At 50.5% G+C, this 13,803-nt stretch overlaps 1 protein-coding gene and 1 long non-coding RNA gene across 7 annotated transcripts in view; one reads left to right on the top strand and one right to left on the bottom strand.

Moving 5' to 3' along the window:
• The window catches only part of ARHGEF33 (Rho guanine nucleotide exchange factor 33), a 35,927-nt gene extending 22,606 nt beyond the window's left edge, over positions 1–13,321 (top strand). For 3 of the 6 annotated variants that reach the window (XM_068940511.1, XM_009686853.2, XM_009686856.2), the window contains 8 exons: positions 856–988; positions 1,647–1,730; positions 2,648–2,731; positions 3,545–3,693; positions 4,602–4,787; positions 7,290–8,043; positions 9,382–9,459; positions 9,806–13,321. In XM_068940511.1, the coding sequence (XP_068796612.1) occupies positions 856–988; positions 1,647–1,730; positions 2,648–2,731; positions 3,545–3,693; positions 4,602–4,787; positions 7,290–8,043; positions 9,382–9,459; positions 9,806–9,943 (1,606 nt within the window). In that variant the 3' untranslated portion in view covers positions 9,944–13,321. The remainder of the gene's footprint in view (positions 1–855; positions 989–1,646; positions 1,731–2,647; positions 2,732–3,544; positions 3,694–4,601; positions 4,788–7,289; positions 8,044–9,381; positions 9,460–9,805) is intronic. The other 3 variants (XM_068940512.1, XM_068940514.1, XM_068940513.1) reach the window with 3 other exon arrangements.
• Positions 5–3,661, bottom strand: LOC138066896 (uncharacterized). Its single transcript, XR_011140562.1, has 3 exons — positions 3,587–3,661; positions 1,677–2,056; positions 5–1,346 (listed from the first exon to the last, which is right to left on the bottom strand). It is a non-coding gene; the product is annotated as an uncharacterized lncRNA (long non-coding RNA).
• Positions 13,322–13,803: the final 482 nt, after the last annotated feature.

Raw genomic sequence — 13,803 nt, 5'->3', positions numbered from 1 at the left:
GTTTCGGGTCATTTCAACTGGATTTGGTATATTTGTTAAACTGAATAGAGAAGTTTCATTTCAGGTCTCTTAGCCCCTGGGCCTGCAGATGCTGGGGTCCCTGACCATACTGCATTTCACACAACGCACTGTGCCCCGGCCAGAGGCATCCTTGGAGTCATTTGACAGAAGGACATGGTGGGACATTTGGTACATGGGTAGATATGGACTCAGTTAAACAGTTCCATGACAGACACAGTTCAGACTGAAACATTTTGATAGTCTCAAGTGAGTTTTCACTTTTCCTCTTTTTTCCCTGGGAACTTTCCATCTGGCAAAGTATTTTGATATTTGATACTTTTATCTTGATTCTGGATGAAATCAGCATGAAGTGATAGGAATGCAATGGCACATTTTGACCACCACTGCCTCAGAAAGGTGGTTTGTTAAAGGGCTCAGCAAATGAGCCGATATACAGAGCTGAGGAGCTCTCCTCCAAGCACTCTATGGGATTGCTAAGGACCGTGATCCTGCTCCCTTAGCCAAAGCAGCACAGGCTTGGGCTTTTTAGTTGTGCAGATCCCGGTTGGCTACACCAAGCACTGGATAAGCCAGCTTAAGAAACCCTCAACACACTAAAATAACCCGCTGGAGAGGATATCTGCACGCATGCAGTGCCTGAAACAGGGCCTCCTGGTGCAGGACTCCAGGACTGCAGCCAGGACTCCAGTAAAAATGGTTAATAATACCTATGTATAAAGCAAGCCCATGCTGACCGCCTGTGACCGCAAACTTCAGCAGTACATGCCCAGGGCCTTGAGATTCAATTCAGTATTTCTGCTCTATGTAACTGGGTCCGATATTCTCTCCCTTCAGTTTCTTCCCCAACTCTTTGCGGTACCTGGTCCAGCAGCATGTCGATTTACTTCACGCTCTACAGGAGAGAGTCTTGAGCTGGCCACGCCAAGGGATCCTAGGAGACATCTTCCTGAAGTTAACAAACGATGAGGTACGTTGTGGACCTCTCCGGGCTCTTCTGCTATGATGCATGACCTTGTGCTGGGGTCTGGCAAAACAGCATGTCCCACAGGTGGGCTGAGACAGCTTGCAGCAGAGGGGCTGTGCTGTGAAGGTGTGGCTAGGGTAAGCGATGCGTAGCGGTGTAGTTGGATCAAATTCCTTCCCTCCCATACCTGCTGCTGAGAGCTATGACCAGCGGGTGGACAGGCCCCATCCTGCACGCTCTGTAGCACCAGGTGAAACAGCACCTTCACAGTCTCATATTGTCTTGTTCCTCTGTCCATGGGCCAGCACCTCCTTCTCAGGGTGAAGGTCTGCCCAGCCCATGGTGAGGGGTGGGACCTTTCCTGGAAGGAAGTGTCAAATCTGATTTGAGGCTTTTTCGAATTTTAGAGTGTTATATAGGTAAAGTTTCTTCCTTTCCAAGCCCTCCCCGAGCCATCCGCTACAAAGTTCTGTACGCTACGTTCAACAGCTGAACCCATTTCATTAAACAGAATTGCTTGTGAAGTTCTGAGCCCTGAAATCTTTACACAGCTAGGAGCTCTGCTGAGCTGAAGAGTGATGCGGGGGCATAAACGGAGTTTCTTGTTCTGGCTGACTCTGTGGCCACACTCTCCTAAATTTCCTTCTTTCTTTCTTTTAAGAACAATTTTCTGGACTACTATGTTGCTTACCTGAGGGACTTGCCAGAATGTATCTCTCTGATCCACGTGGTGATCCTGAAGGAGGTAAACTTCCTTCTGTATCTGTGCTTCACAGACACCTACAGGCAGCACGCATGCCTGGCTCTCTTCTTGTTGTGCCTTCCCACAGCCGGACATCCCTGCCAATCCAGGAATCCATTTGTTCCATTACCAAATACCAGTTTCCAGAACATTGCCATGGCTGATGGTTGTTCGGACCTACTAAAGGCAGCTTTAAACATGTTCACCACTGTGTGTAAACAAAACTATATCTCTGCTGTGACATGGAACAGTATCTCAGATCAAACCTCTTGGAAAATTCTCCTATGCAAATCCTTTCCAGACCTGTCCTGGGAAAATAAGAGCGTTTCCTGAAAAAGAGAGGATTCATTCAAACAGGGAGAAGAAGAGTGAGGTTTTAAGTGCTAAAGCATTTCCTCAGAGAGACAACGTTCTCTACTGTTCAGCTTTAGATGTTTGGTCTCACATCCTTGATTCTTGGTTTTAACCAGGAAAGTTAAACGCAAAGGTAGCTTTAAAGTGCAATAACTAAAACAACACTAACTTTTTTCCAAGACATCTTAATTCAAGAGTCTATCCCTTTTTCACTTCAGGCCTAAACTAAGGCCTTAATTCTGAAAAACAGTGTCTGCCCAGGGTTTCAATGAAACTTAACTAGCGCACTTTAAACATATGCGCTTACTTAATTAGGCTGCATGACCCCTGAACCTGAAGAACTTCATCTCTGGGACTAGCACTGCTGGTGAAAGGAGTTGCAAATACCCCTTCCAGAAGCAAGATGGGAACCGTTGCATTGTCGCGCACAATGGTCACTTGACTACCCTGCTCCTGCGAATTGCTCTAACTACTTACGGCAAAGCACTCAGTAAACCCCAGAACTATTTGCAAGCAGACATATTTTATGGGTAGGAGTGACTCTGAATTTGCTTTCTCTGTTTCAGGTGGAAGAAGAAATCAAATCTGATCTCTACATTCTGTTCTTCCATATAGTCCAGCGAATTCCTGAATACCTTATTCATCTACAGGTAGGGCCCTAGGATGGAAACGGTCTTGTTGAACTCCTTATGACAACAAACGGCTTTTACCTCAGAGCTGGCTTTCGGGCCTGTACAGCTACAGGGCTTCTGGCTAACTCAATGGGCTCTGTGAAGAAACCTCTGAAAGGGGGAAGCCAGCTGAGAGTGCCTTGATTTTCATTTTTCATCCGCAACTTGTTCCTGTTTGCCAGTTTCCCCATCGAGCCTGACAGGACCAGCCTTTGTCCCTTGGGAAACCAAAAGCTGTGCCGCCCGCTGCTTGGGGAGAACAGCAGGCCAGAGATGGGGCATGTCTGCTGTGAGCTGAGCTCTTGTGACAGAGCTGCCCCCTCTGCTGAGGGATCCCTATGCCTGGGAGCTGAGAGAGAGCTGCTCCAGGGGGCAAAGGACCTTTCCTGTGCAGAGCTGCCTGAAAAACAGAGTTCTGGTTCGCAGGAAGGTTACTTGAATTGTACTGAAGCATTTCAGACAAGGGAAATAGGAACACTGGAGCAAAGGCCAATAAAAACCAAAGAAGAGACTGTTTATCCAGTCTTGGGTTTATCTGATGCTAGACTCCACCACTGCATCTCCCACACCCCCAGATTACATTTGGGCCGGCTACCCGTGTATTTGTACTGGAATAGCAGCAGACAGGTTCTGTCTAAGTCCCCCAGAAACTGGTGCTGCCTGGGAGGGCTCCCACAGTGCCCAGGCAGTGCTGTGGGCACTCCCGAGGGCCGGTCTGTGGTCCCGATAGTACCTTCTGCCCAGAAGGGGTTAGGACAGCCTCCAAACAGCCTGCTCTCCTCTGTGCCCCAGAATGTCCTGAAGTTCACGGAGCAAGAGCATCCTGATTATTACCTGCTGCTGGTGTGTGTGCAGCGCCTCCGGGTTTTCATCTCACACTACAGCCTCCTCTTCCAATGCAACGAGGACCTGCTCATACAGAAGCGCAAAAAGCTAAAGAAGTAAGCACATCACCTCGTTTTCTCTATCACCAGGGAAAGGGGGGTGCGGGGGCAGCCCGGAAACATGGGGTGTAGGTCCAGGCAAGATCAACAGGCACAGGGCTCTGTTGAAGTAAAACGCGGCCCTTTGTTTATGAAGGCTGGAGAAGGCCATCTGTTGGCACCTGTCCTCCAAACTGAGGTCAGACTTGGGGTGGGCCCTTACCCGAAACTCGGAGAGCAAAGGGAAATTCAGTTTAACCTTAAACATAGCTGCCGTGTCTTTTACTGGAACATTTGATTTCTTAAGCTGATAGTGAAGTCACTCCCCGCTGGCAGCATACAGGGAGGTTTAGCAGGCTCAGGGTCCTGGGAAGTCCAAGCTTGTGGCCTGAAGCCCTTACAGGCTGCACAAGAGATCAGGAGAGAATGGCATTACCTTATTTTACTGGGGGAGCGAGGCGGGGGAAACAAAAGCTTCCCATAACTTGTTTGAGATGAACTGTGGCAGACTAGACGCTGAACCCAGATTCCCCTGTTCTGGATCAGGAGTCTTCCCTGAAATCAGAACTTTTTTGTTTGTTCGTTTGTTTGTTTTTTAAATCAAAACCTGGCTGTCTTTGCTCCTTGTGATGATTCACTGGGGAAGTGGGACAAAGGAAGAAAAATTGCAGCTGTGCTGCTTTAGATCAGATTTCAGGGACGTTTCCCAACATGGAGGGTGGTAAAGGGCTGGATCAGACTGCTGGGGAGGGGTTGCTATCATGAGAAGTATTAAGAACAGGACAGAAAGGCTACTGCCTACGACAGACTAGGTGCAACGGGTTTTTCCTTGGGTGGGAAGAGGTGCAGGGGAATATTAAGGTCCTTCCCAGCCCTTTTTTCTGTGATTCTACACGCTCGTGCTCATTCCCTGCCTTATTTCTTAGCACGACGATGGATTTCTCCTCCCTCAGGTCGTCCCTGGTGAAGCTGTACAAAGGTCTCACCTCCCAGTGTACGAGCCAAGAGGTTTCTCCAACACCAAGCGCGACCTCTATCCGGGACAGCGGGATCCACTCTGAAGAAACCATACAGTCGTTCCCACCGGCACCTTCCTCTGGCACGACAACCCCGTAAGCCTCTTGTCCTAGCACAAGGCTGTCAAAGTAGGCTGAGCACTCTCTCCTCTCCCGTACTATGCCAGTGACACCAGGCAGTAACAGACTGTCACCTCCAAGGCTACTCCCCCAGGTATACCTAGTGAGATGAGGGGCTGGCTCTTTCCTCCCATCCACTACCACGTAGCTCACAAGCAGGCAAGGCTTCAGAGCTCTACCACAGGCTGCCAACGCCATCATTAGCTGCTAGCTGTCCTAAAGGAACGTGCCGGGCCGGGATGCATTTGTGCAAGGCTGGCCGCAGGGTGCACAGCAGGACTCCGAATGATTCGCTGACTGGCATGTTACAAGAGCTAGGGAACATGACCAAACAGGAGGTTTCAAACCAGCAAAAAAAGGTGTTTTCCACACAGCATGTCATTAAACTGTGGGAGACTCTGCCACAGGATGCAAGAGCAAATGGGTTCAAAAAGCGACAAGACTAATTTAAGGAAGACAGGGCTTCTGGTGACACTGCAATCTCTGGCCACCCCTAACCTACTGATAGGAGCCAGCTGAGAGGATGATCAGAGAAGGAACACGCTAGGCTTGCCTTATTTCTTATTTCAGCATACCAGGCTGAACGAACCTGTGGGCAGCTCTTTTGGGAACTGGCCCTGCAGACAGAATGACTCTTACTTTTAAAACTATCTAGGCCAGGTGCTGGCTAGGGAGACATGCGGGTTCACTGATCCTACAGCGCTGTCCTGTGAGTTCCCAGATCCAGACCATACAGCAACAGCTCATTAAGAGAAGCTGCCCCTTTTTTTTTTCCCCCAGTGGGAACTAGAAATATTTGTTGAGACCTGGCAAATGTCTGTCACCTAAATAAGTAAAGATGCACACAGAGAATCACAGAAATTCTTGCTGAAAGGGGCCACTGGAGCCTCCATCCAGCCTCCTGCTCAGAGCAGGACTACTACCAACATTAAATGAGCCGTGGCTTTATCCAGTCCCTGTCTTGAAAAGCCTCTGAGGATGCAGACTCCCACATCTCTCACAATCCCCCTAATGAAATCTTTCCTCCTACTGTTCAACCTGAAACTCCAAAGTCACAACTGGTGGCTGTTGTGCTTCATTGTATCGTTTGATACTACAAAAACTTTGGCTCCACTATCTTTCCTTCAAAGGAACTGCAGAAATGTTATTAAATCAATCCTCAGTCTCCTTTTCACCAGACTAGCCAAGCCCAGCTCTCTTCCCTCACCGGTGCTGTGCTCCAGGGCTCTGACTGCCTTGGTAGCCCCCAGCAGCCTCTCTCCAGTTTCCCCACATCCCCCCTCAACTGGAGGACCCAGCACTGGACACGATCTAGGTGGGGCTGCACCAGCAATGAACAGAAGGTGAATATTAATTCCCCTGGCTCTGCTGGCCACGGGGCTCCTAACACAAACGAGGATAGAGTTTGTCTTGCCTGCGGATGAGAACGCACTGTCGGTTCCTTTTCATCCTCCCATCCACTGTAACCCCAAGTTCACAGCCGAGCTGCTGCTCAGCCCAAATCTCCCAGCCTGGCCTAACGCATGCAGCTATCCCGCCCCGGGGTCGAGCTCTCCGCGTCTCCTCCTTGAACGTCACAAGGTTTTTTTTGGCCCAGTTCTCAAGTTGACTGAGGCCCCTCTGGACTGAAGTACTGCTGTTTGTCATGTCAGCCACCTCCCTAGCTTAGCGTCATCTTCAAATCCGCAAATGCTGCACAGGCATTCCCAAGCAACACAAGCCCCAGCTGCCGCAATAGCTGCTGCCAGCATGCCTGCATGGATGTCTTGAAATTAAGCCAGGATCTCACCACAGCACATACGCAGGAGTACAAAACGCCTTACTGCCTAGCCCCAGACCCCCTCCTTTTTCACCCAGAAGCAAAGGGCTACTCAGACTCCCAGTGGTGAGCACAAAATCATTCCTTCCCCCACCCCATTCATTATGTCCCCTGTGGATGGCAGCATTACTTTCTTAACTAGGGTTTTGTAAGTGCAGGGAGACGCATACCTTGTGCCTAGTACCTCCCCCGTGCAGGACTCCCCACAGACTTCCCTGGCACACACGGAGGGCAGCAACACTCCAGGTACCCTTGACACTTTTGCAGACAGAATCACCTCCCCAAGACAGTCCCTGACATCAGAGAGAGGGGAAGGAAGGTAAAAATCCAGAACGGGGATGAACTGGAAAGAGAAGGAGCAGCCAGCCTCGGCACTTGGTTACTCTCCGTTAGGTGGTGTAGAGCTCAAGAGTGACCCAAAGCTACTGGACAGGCAGTCCTACCCCCTGCAGGTTCGCTCCTGCTAAGCCATCTAGACAACTTCTATTAACGGCAGCTCTGTTACTGTTCTCCAAGATACTAAAATACTTGCGCTTATTAAAAGCGAGAGGATGGGGTGGGTGGGGGGGAGGGGAGCTTGCCAGGCTGTCTCTCTGTCATCCTTTTGTACTCTACTTCCTTCTGGGTTTTTTTGTTTTGTTTTGTTTCTGATTTTCAAGGCATTTGATGCCCCAGATGAAGAAATCCCAGCCATCTGTGATGGAGAACATCCAAGCTGTAAAGCCCCCCGACTGGGAAATGGAAAGTAGAAAACATGAGAGGCCAGAGAACATCCTTGCATCCTCTCAGCTCACGGAGCAGGAACTCAAGGCCCTGACAGCCCCCTTACAATCTATCCCCGAAATGGAGTATGAAGCACCGCCAGCTGACGCGGTGGGAAACCCCGAGAGAGCCATCAGGACCTCTGTGGAGCTGCTGCAGGATGCGAGGAACTTTGCGCCAAGCTATGAAGAGTTTGACTACCCTGGGGAAGTTTTCACTCTGCCAGGCCCCTATGAAGATGACACCTTCCAAAACCTTGCTCTCTTTGAGAATTGCTCCCCAGCCTCTTCCGAATCCAGCTTAGACATTTGCTTCCTTAGGCCTGTAAACTTCACATCAGAACCAGAGAGGACAGATCATGCCTTACAGCCACTGCCTAAGAGCTGTACTCCTGTAAGCAGCAGTACTTACAAGCGTGAGATGTTCCACAGCAAAGGCAAGCAGCTGAGCAGGTCCCTGAAGGAGCTGCCGAGAAGCGCGGAGGGTGTGAGCGCCAGACTCTACAGCACGAGGAGCAGCAGTGGGAGCCGGCTGCAGCAGAAGCAGGAGAGAAATGTCCAGCCTCACATGATCTCAGCTTCATCCCGAAGCTCCCAAAGGAGCTACTTCCCCCCACAGAGAGGAGCGGGTGAAAAACAGAGCTTTTTGGAAGTAAGGAGGCTAAAATAGGAGGAGAAAAGAAAGGAGCATGGTGGTGCAGAAGCAGCAGCAGGAGAGAGAGAGAGATCTGAGATACAGTTAGGGGAGAACATGCCAAAATAGCTTCCAAGTCTGCACATTCAAAGCCCTCATCTGCACGTACATATCCAAGGGAGGGACAAGACGCAGGACAGCTTCTTTTCACACCTATCTCCCCCAGGGACAAATATGGGCTTGAGACATGCAGCTGGCTGAGGGCAGGGCTGGAACACCCTGGAGACAAGCTGGCCTCTCATGTTTCTCTAGCTGTCACTGAGCTCCCCTAATGAATTAAGGTATCTGATCAGGGCCATGAGGTGTGAGCAAAGCTGCTTGAAATGAGTGCTATAGGTTGGCACCCAGTTAAAAAGGTGCCCTTTCACCTCCTGCGAGCAGGAGTGCTGGGATAAAAAAAAAAAAAACAACGGATTTCGGATCAGATCCTCAGCTGGTGTGAACCAGTGTGACTCTGCCAAGTCAGCCCATTTGCACCAACAAGGATCTGGTCCGTGGGTTTTGTTTCACCTGCGTTTGCTCTGTGGCCCTTGGAGCCATGCTGAAGTCTGTGGGAAAACGGGCAGAGCCCAGCAACGCGGTCCCTGTCCCTCAGACAATCACCGGCAAGGCAGGTGGCACTCCAGCCCTGCAGGGACACCGGGCCTTGCAGGAACAATGTTTCTGCAGTTTGCAGTGCCTGCTCAGAGTCAGCTTGGACCTGGAGCAGTCACGGGAGAAGGCATGAACGAATATCCTCGTGCCCGTCACACCTCCTTGGGAAGAGGCCTAGGTGGTAGGCTAGTGCCCTCTGCGCAGCCTGGAGAAACACCCTCCTGTTCAAACGAGGCAAGGGATACGAAGGCTGCAGATGCAGATGATGATGGGAGGAACGTTCCCGACAGCCTGGCTGAAAAGGTAGCAGGGAAACCTCAAAGAAAAGAAAGAGAAAAGCCTAGTGAGTGGAGGAGGTGGTGGAGAACTAAGCAGGGGAGGTGAAGGAGAGGGAGAGGAGCTGTGGGGACACAGCCCACCCAGAAAAAAGAGCCCGCCAGCTGCTTGGCACCCACCTGCACATAAGCAAGGTGCAGATAGGAAGCTAGTCCAGAACAGCTGCTGTCTTGGCGACAACCTCTGCAGGACACGGTCTCCCCCAAAGGAGACCACTGCAGCAGTCATAGGCTGAACCGGAGAAAAAGGGTCCTGTCCAGAGTCACAGAGCGGGACTCGGCCATCTCCTGAAAGGGGGAGAGGAGATCTTTCAGTGGCACATTTACCACAAGGTGTGTGTGCTAACGAAAGCCTCTTGCTCCACAGATATACAACCAGGGTGCAGCAGAGTCAACAGAAGAGTCTCTATCATCCCATCAGCTAGGGAAGCCTCCCTCTTCTAAGGTAAACGGAGTTCACAAGCGAGGAGGGGGCGGGAAGGACCTGCTCCTTCAACTCCTCATGCTGGGCTAGCGAGGCCTCTCTACAGAAAAAGGTTAGTGAGGAAAGCTCCAGCTCCCTCTAACAGCGCCTCTCCGTTCCTCTGCCAATGCCCCGGCTTCACAGAGCCAGCAGCAAGCTCTCTGCAGAGGTGCCAGCGCTGCCGAGGCCCGAGTGATGTGTTGTCTCCCAGCCTCACCAGCACCTCCTCACCCACCAGGTCCCTCCTAGCACAGAGAGAGAGAGAGAAAGAGAAAGGGACAAGGACGTGAGGTTGCAAACGCTGGTTAAATTGTCTTTTCCCTTTTAGGAGCTCCATGCAGAAGACAACACCAGGTTCTGCCAGAAGGATGACAATGAGCAAACATCCTTCAGCGACCACAACCCACGGCACGAGCCCAAGGGGGGTTTCCGGAGCTCCTTCCGCAAGCTCTTCAAAAAGAAATAAGCAGCCCCAAGAGAGGCAGGCTGCAGCCTAAGTGCGACAGTGCTTCCCCAGGTCCCTGAGGGTGGAGACAGACAGCGAGGCCCTGAGATCCCCCCTTGACTAACACAGTAGGTGGAGGGGTGGGAGAGAGGAGACGGTCACAGCTGCCTCACAAATGCAGCCTGCTCTTCCTAGCACAGGGGAGGGCCAGGCTATGGGTTGAAGCAGAGCTCAGCCAGCAGGTCCAGTAAGCACAGGAACTTGCTAGCTTTCACCCCCGCCTGACTGGAACCCAACTTTCCTTGGAGTTTTGGAAAGCTTTGGCCAAACCCCAATCTCTTCTCCTCCCCCTCATCCCCCAGTGTTGCTTGATTTCACATACATCTCTGCTCTTCCAAATTCAAAACAAGTCTAATCTGGGCTCACCTGCAACAGAAAGATTTTGCCTTTGCAGCATTTGCATCCTGGCCAGGAGTCTGAAGCTCTCCTCTTTCCTGCACTTTCCAAAGAAAACCCGGCATCAAAGATATTTTCCAGGAGGGCAGCTCATATTACCCAGCTGGGTCGAGAAGGTCTAATAAGTATCAGCTGAAGCACCCGGGCTTCGTACTGCTTAGCCAGCAGCATCCTTTCTTTTGGACTTCCATCACTCCCTGAAATCCTGCTCTACCTTTTATTTGACGAGTTGCTCCGTGAATTGCCTCCTGCCGTATGAACCTCTGCTCTTGCTGTCAGGATCACCTGTGTCTCCAGGCAGGTGGCATTGGTTGAGTCCAGGGCCCGCCACAGGAGACAAAGACTCTTCTCCACTCTCCCCCCACCACGGACCAATGCAGACATTGACACAGTCAACCAGCGTCCAGGCTCCTGGTCTGGACATACAATATGGTCTGGTCGAATGCAATACATTTCGAATACTCTTTGCTAACTCTCTCTGGCCCGACACCTCCTCGCAAGCCCCAGCACGTGCAGCATCCTGCTTTGGAGCAGCTATTCCAGCTAACATTGAGGCATTAGGGCAGGAAAGCTGCCGGTGCCCCACGTTCCATGCCGGAAGCGCTCCTTGTGCAAGGACGCTCCTCCTCCCCCAACAAAGCCACGAGTACGCCCTCCCCACGTCTCGATGTGACAAACCCTTAGCAATGCTGTTTTCTATAGAAGACTAGATTATAGCTTTTGTTAAAACAAGAATATGGAGGGAAACCCAGCCCTCCTAGAGCATTATCCACGCCACACCTCAGCAGCAAGAGCAACTGATCGCACAGGGCTGTGACACTAGCTGAAGCTGGGGCATGCTGACGACAGGTTCAAGAGGAAAGGTGGTTTTATCACCCTCTTTTGGCAGGCTTGGGACACCTGTCTGTCATCTCACCTGAAAAGGTTGTGAACTGTCTCAGCGGGGCCAACCGCAACCTCCTGGGGGGCAAGACTGTGAGCTGAGGGGCTTGGCACTCCAGTACCAGCGCAGGGTGACTGTATCTGCTGCCCGATGGCTCCCCATCTAGTGGGGCAGAGAGGAAAAGCACCCAACATGCTGTACGGCTCTCCAGGAAGCAGCAATGCTACAGGGAGGGCAGGAAGCCAGTGGCCTAGGCTGCAATGGCTAACCACCAGCAGCAGACCCAGGGCCTACAGCTCTTCAACAGTGCCGGCTGACCTACTGTTATTAAACCTGCTTTCCTCCTCCCGGGGAGGGGAAGAGGTGTGTGTGAAAAGAGGTTTTAACTCAACCCAAACAAAATCTGTCTTTTATCTCAAAGTTTTTCCAACATTTCAAGAAAGCGACCAAGCAAAACCCTAGAGATTCAAATGTTTTGGCCAAGCAAAACCCCAGAGGCTAGACTGTTTTAGCCAATGCCTGCCTCATATATTTTACTGGACCCAAAATACTTCCCAAAACCCATCTCTCCTCCTCCCAAAGGGAAAAAAAAATGTATGCTAGTCTTTGCATGTGTATCTTTTGGAAACTATTCTGGGAAGAGTTTTTTTTTTTTTTATTTATTTAAGGTTTTCAATGACCAAAAAAAATTCCAATCTCTTTCTCTCTCCCTTGCATCCTCATTAAGTTACAAATTCCCTGGCCCTTCCTATCCAGCGCTGCTCCACACTGACCAGCCACTGCATCAGCAAGGCTCTCTTAGGACTTAGCAGCCCTCACTCAGACAGCACAGAGTCAGGATACCCCACATATGTAAGAAGAGCCAGATACTTGTAACTGAGGCACCCATGAGGCCTGTTTGTTCTGCAAAGGAATCAGCCACAGACAGACCTACTTGTTTGTCCATGGAACCAGAGTGTTATCGATGGGGATGAGCTTCCCTCCCCGACATCATTCCTGTCCAGGCATGTGAAGATGTGGGCAAATGTTGTGGGAAAAGGGATGGTGAAATGAAGGAGGAGGGAGGCAAAGGGCTGGGAACATATCCAGAGGATCTGAGAAGAGGTAAAGTCTAGGCCAGTGGTGGGTGGTAAAAAGAAAGGGTTGAGGAGTCCAACAGAGCCAAGCGCAACTGCCCACCTGCACGCTGAGCACTCAGCAGCATGAGCCCAAAGGCCGTACACACGCTGTGCCTGCTGCACAGGCTCTCGGGAGTGCTGCTAAGCACAGGCCAACCCACATCACAGGGGGGTGCTCAGAGGCCAGAGACGGGAACTGCTACTCAGATCTTTCAGTGTCACCTGGCTCTCCCATTTCTGCACGGACAAAAGCAAAACGGAGAACACTTTCAGTGACACCAGACATCCCTTCCTTTAGGAGAGAAGGCTGACTGTGCAGTGTCAGACACTGGATGAGGAGAGGGAGGTTTGGAGACCCTGCTAATTGTAGGCACAGTGAGAACGTCCCAGCGTGGAGAGTTGTTACCCGTATTTTTAAGGTTTAGCTTACTGTAATACACTGATTCTGCCACGGGCTCTGATGCTCATGCCTTTGGGTCTCATACACAACCAGTCTTCCATCTTTCACAGTACAAATTTGCTCCTCACATCTGCCAGGCAGATGCCAGGGCAGAAACAGGGACAAAAGGGAAAACCTACCTTGTTACATCTCCTGAGTGAGGAAATCCTTCCAGAGTGGCAGACCCTTGCTTGTAAAACGCACATGGATTTTAGCTTCTGTTTTACTCATTTAAGGCATGATGAGACTGATGGATATTATTTCTTTCTGCTCCTGTGTGAGTTCTTACTTCCAGGCCTATACTTATCATTTCAAATGTCCTCAATCTTTCCTTGTACCCGCTCAGAATCTGCAAAATGTAAATAAAATGAGTGAATGATGCTCAGCACCACAACAGAAACACACAGCCTCTTGCAGGATCCAACCCAACCTCATCTTTTAGTATGTGTGCGCGCTCTGGATTATTTTTCTTCCTGTGCCAAATAAATGTTGCTTTTAAATAATGCCGTTGTCTCTTTTGCACTGGATCAGCTGCTAGGTTGCATCCATTAAAAGGAGAAACACATGTTTCTCAGGTCTCTCTCCAAGGCAACATTACTTACAAAATCCTGTTCCCCTGCCCACACATGGAGCCACTTGAGAGGACGGTGCTCCCATACACCTGGTTCCAAGCCTCTTTCACCCAGCACTCAGCTGAAAAGCTCTCTCTTTCTCAGCTTCTAGTCAGGACCCCACTGCTGGTGCAGCTCAGTGTGTGACATTTCTTCTGTGCTCAGCTCCATCTCCTTTAGGCTTTTGCTGCTTCTGTGACAGACGAACCAGCCTTCACAAAAAAATCCCATGAACCTCCTCCACTCACACACACGCCACTGTAATTTCAACTATCCAACTCCACAAGAGATCTCAGTATCTTCTTGTATATCAAACATCTGTCACATACCAAGTTTCTCCATGATTAATTCTAATTCTGGGAACACCATGCACG

Source organism: Struthio camelus, chromosome 3, assembly GCF_040807025.1.
Source record: "Struthio camelus isolate bStrCam1 chromosome 3, bStrCam1.hap1, whole genome shotgun sequence".
Taxonomy (NCBI): Eukaryota; Metazoa; Chordata; class Aves; order Struthioniformes; family Struthionidae; genus Struthio; species Struthio camelus.
Note: the sequence above shows the minus strand (reverse complement) of the source record. Positions and strands in the feature narration are given on the sequence as shown.